The sequence below is a fragment of the Haliaeetus leucocephalus genome, unplaced genomic scaffold (assembly GCF_000737465.1).
Source record: "Haliaeetus leucocephalus isolate CR32 unplaced genomic scaffold, Haliaeetus_leucocephalus-4.0 Scaffold274, whole genome shotgun sequence".
NCBI classification, from domain to species: domain Eukaryota; kingdom Metazoa; phylum Chordata; class Aves; order Accipitriformes; family Accipitridae; genus Haliaeetus; species Haliaeetus leucocephalus.
This window is the reverse complement of record NW_010972710.1, coordinates 217,855-220,740: the sequence shown is the minus strand read 5'-3', so window position 1 is coordinate 220,740 and position 2,886 is coordinate 217,855. Positions and strand designations below refer to the sequence as shown.

The 2,886-nt window shown below is 62.2% G+C and overlaps 1 protein-coding gene across 1 annotated transcript in view; it reads left to right on the top strand.

The window, feature by feature from the left end:
• The window catches only part of LOC104833250 (voltage-dependent P/Q-type calcium channel subunit alpha-1A-like), a gene marked incomplete at its 5' end in the record, with an annotated part of 47,938 nt that overhangs the window by 4,414 nt on the left and 40,638 nt on the right, over positions 1-2,886 (top strand). Inside the window, 9 exon segments of the mRNA XM_010569829.1 lie at positions 68-277; positions 332-444; positions 795-907; positions 1,221-1,352; positions 1,491-1,563; positions 1,657-1,774; positions 1,864-1,931; positions 2,023-2,129; positions 2,651-2,884. Coding sequence (XP_010568131.1) covers positions 68-277; positions 332-444; positions 795-907; positions 1,221-1,352; positions 1,491-1,563; positions 1,657-1,774; positions 1,864-1,931; positions 2,023-2,129; positions 2,651-2,884 — 1,168 coding nt within the window.

Sequence of the window (2,886 nt, the reverse complement as noted above, 5' to 3'; positions counted from 1 at the left end):
ATGGGTGACAGTTTGGGGATGGTGGGTGATGGGGTGATGGGTGGGGGCTCCCCCCCGCGCCCCGCAGGCTCCCCCTTCGCCCGCGCCAGCCTCAAAAGTGCCAAGCTGGAGAACGCCACCTTCTTCCACAAGCGGGCGCGGAGGATGCGCTTCCACATCCGCCGCATGGTGAAAACTCAGGCCTTCTACTGGACCGTGCTCAGTCTGGTAGCGCTCAACACCCTGTGTGTTGCTATCGTTCACTACGACCAGCCAGATTGGCTTTCCGACTTCCTCTGTGAGTGCCCCCCCCCCCCCCCCGCCCCCCCCCCTCACTCTCTCTCCCCCCCAGACTATGCAGAATTCATATTCTTGGGACTCTTTATGTCCGAAATGTTTATAAAAATGTACGGGCTGGGGACGCGGCCTTACTTTCACTCGTCCTTCAATTGCTTCGACTGTGCCGTGAGTCCGGCCCCGGCTCGGCTGCTGCCGGCGGGAATGGGGTGGGGGTGGGATGGGATGGGGATGGGGATGGGGATGGGGATGAGGATGGGGATGGGGACAAGGTGGGGGGAATGGGGATGGGGACAGGATGGGATGGGGTCAGGATGGGAATAAGATGTGGATGGAATGGGAATAGGATTGGGATGGGGATGGGGATGGAATGGAGATGGGGATGGGGACGGAATGGAGATGGAGATGGGAATGGGAAGGGATGAGGACAAGATGAGGATGGGGAAGAGGTCAGGATAGGGATGGGGATAGGATAGGGATGGGATGGGGACAGGACGGAGACACTGTCCCACTCCCAGGTTATCATCGGAAGCATCTTCGAGGTGATCTGGGCTGTTGTGAAGCCGGGAACATCCTTCGGGATCAGCGTGCTACGAGCTCTCAGGTTACTGCGCATTTTCAAAGTCACAAAGTAAGTGCTGACGGGTCGGGTGCCGACGCTCTGTCCATCCGCCCGTCCGTCTGTCCATTGGTCCGTCTGTCCGTCAGTCTGTCTGTCCGCTGGTCTGTCCATGTCTGTGGGTCTGCAAGGGCGGGGGCAGTGTGAGCACGAGTGAGTGTGTGGATGCATGGAGCCATTGTGGGGTGCCTGGGTGCCGAGTTGCCGTCCCTCGTCCCCTCGCCATCTCTGTGTCCCCTCATCACCCCCATGTCCCTTCGCATCCCCTTGTCCCCCCATGGCCCTGGTCCCCCCACGGCCCCGCAGCCTGGCTCTGCCCTGGCAGGTACTGGGCTTCCCTGAGGAACCTGGTGGTCTCCCTCCTGAACTCCATGAAGTCCATCATCAGCCTCCTCTTCCTCCTCTTCCTCTTCATCGTTGTCTTTGCCCTTTTGGGGATGCAGCTCTTTGGGGGACAGTGAGTAACTGGGTGGGAGATGGGGCCCCCCCCAGGGTCACCCTGGTCCCCCAGCATGGGGGTATCTCTGTGCCCCCAGGCCCCTGCTGGGGGGCACCCGGCTGGGGTGGGGCTCCCACCATTCCCCCCCACCCCCAGGTTCAATTTTGACGACGGGACCCCTCCCACCAACTTCGACACTTTCCCAGCAGCAATAATGACGGTGTTTCAGGTAGGGACCCCCCTGTCCCCTCCCTGGGGCTCCTGAGGAAGTGAGGTGCCAGTGGAGGGGTCCCTGCTGCCCCTATGGCTCCTTCCCCCCCAGATCCTGACGGGCGAAGACTGGAACGCGGTGATGTACGACGGGATCAAATCTCAGGGCGGCGTCAAGGGGGGGATGGTTTTCTCTGTCTACTTCATCGTCCTCACCCTCTTTGGCAACTGTATCCTCGGGGTGCTGTGGGGGTCCCGGGGGGCTCTGGGCCAGGGCAGGGATGTGCTGGGACCCACTTTGCCTTGACGGGGCACCCAGACACCCTCCTCAATGTCTTCTTGGCCATCGCGGTGGACAACCTCGCCAACGCGCAGGAGCTCACCAAGGTAAGGACCGGTGTCAGGGATGAGGCGGGGCCACCCCAGCCCATCACCTGTGGCCTCAGGGCTGGGCTGGACACGGCGCTGGGCTTTGCAGGATGAGCAGGAGGAGGAAGAAGCCGCCAACCAAAAGCTGGCACTGCAAAAGGCGAAGGAGGTGGCCGAAGTGAGCCCACTCTCTGCAGCCAACATGTCCGTCACCATGTAAGTACATTGTGTGCCCGGCTCCATCCCTGGATCCATCCCTGGCTCCATCCCTGGATCCATCCTTGGATCCATCCCTGACTCCATCCGGCTCCGTCCTTGTCTCCATCCCCAGCTCCATTCCTGGCTCCATCCATGTCTCCGTCCCCAGCTCCAACCCGAGCCCTGGCTCCATCCAACTCCATCCATGTCTCTGTCCCCAGCTCCATCCCAGCTCTGTCCCCAGCTCCACCCCTGGCCCCAGCTCCATCCTTGTCTCTGTCCCCAGCCCCAGCTCCGTCCCTGGCCCCAGCTCCATCCCAGCTGCCATCCCCAACTCCATCCTTGTCTCCATCTCCAGCTCTGTCCCTGCCTCCATCCTGACTCCTTCCCCGGATCCATCCTTAGCTCCATCCCAGCTCCATCCCACTTCCATCCCGGCTCCATCCTCAGCTCCATCCCGTCTCCATCCCATCTCTGCTCCGGCTCCGTCCTGGCACACCTCAGGCTCCCCCGACGTGGGCTGTGCCTCCCCGCTGCAGGAAGGAGCAGCAGAAGAACCAGAAGTCCTCGAAGTCGGTGTGGGAGCAGCGGACAAGCGAGCTGCGGAAGCAGAACCTGCTGGCCAGCCGGGAGGCCCTCTACAGCGAGCTGGACCCCGAGGAGCGCTGGAAGGTGCCCTACGCCCGCCACCTGCGCCCTGACATGAAGACCCACCTGGACCGGCCACTGGTGGTGGACCCCCAGGAGAACCGCAACAACAATACCAACAAGACGC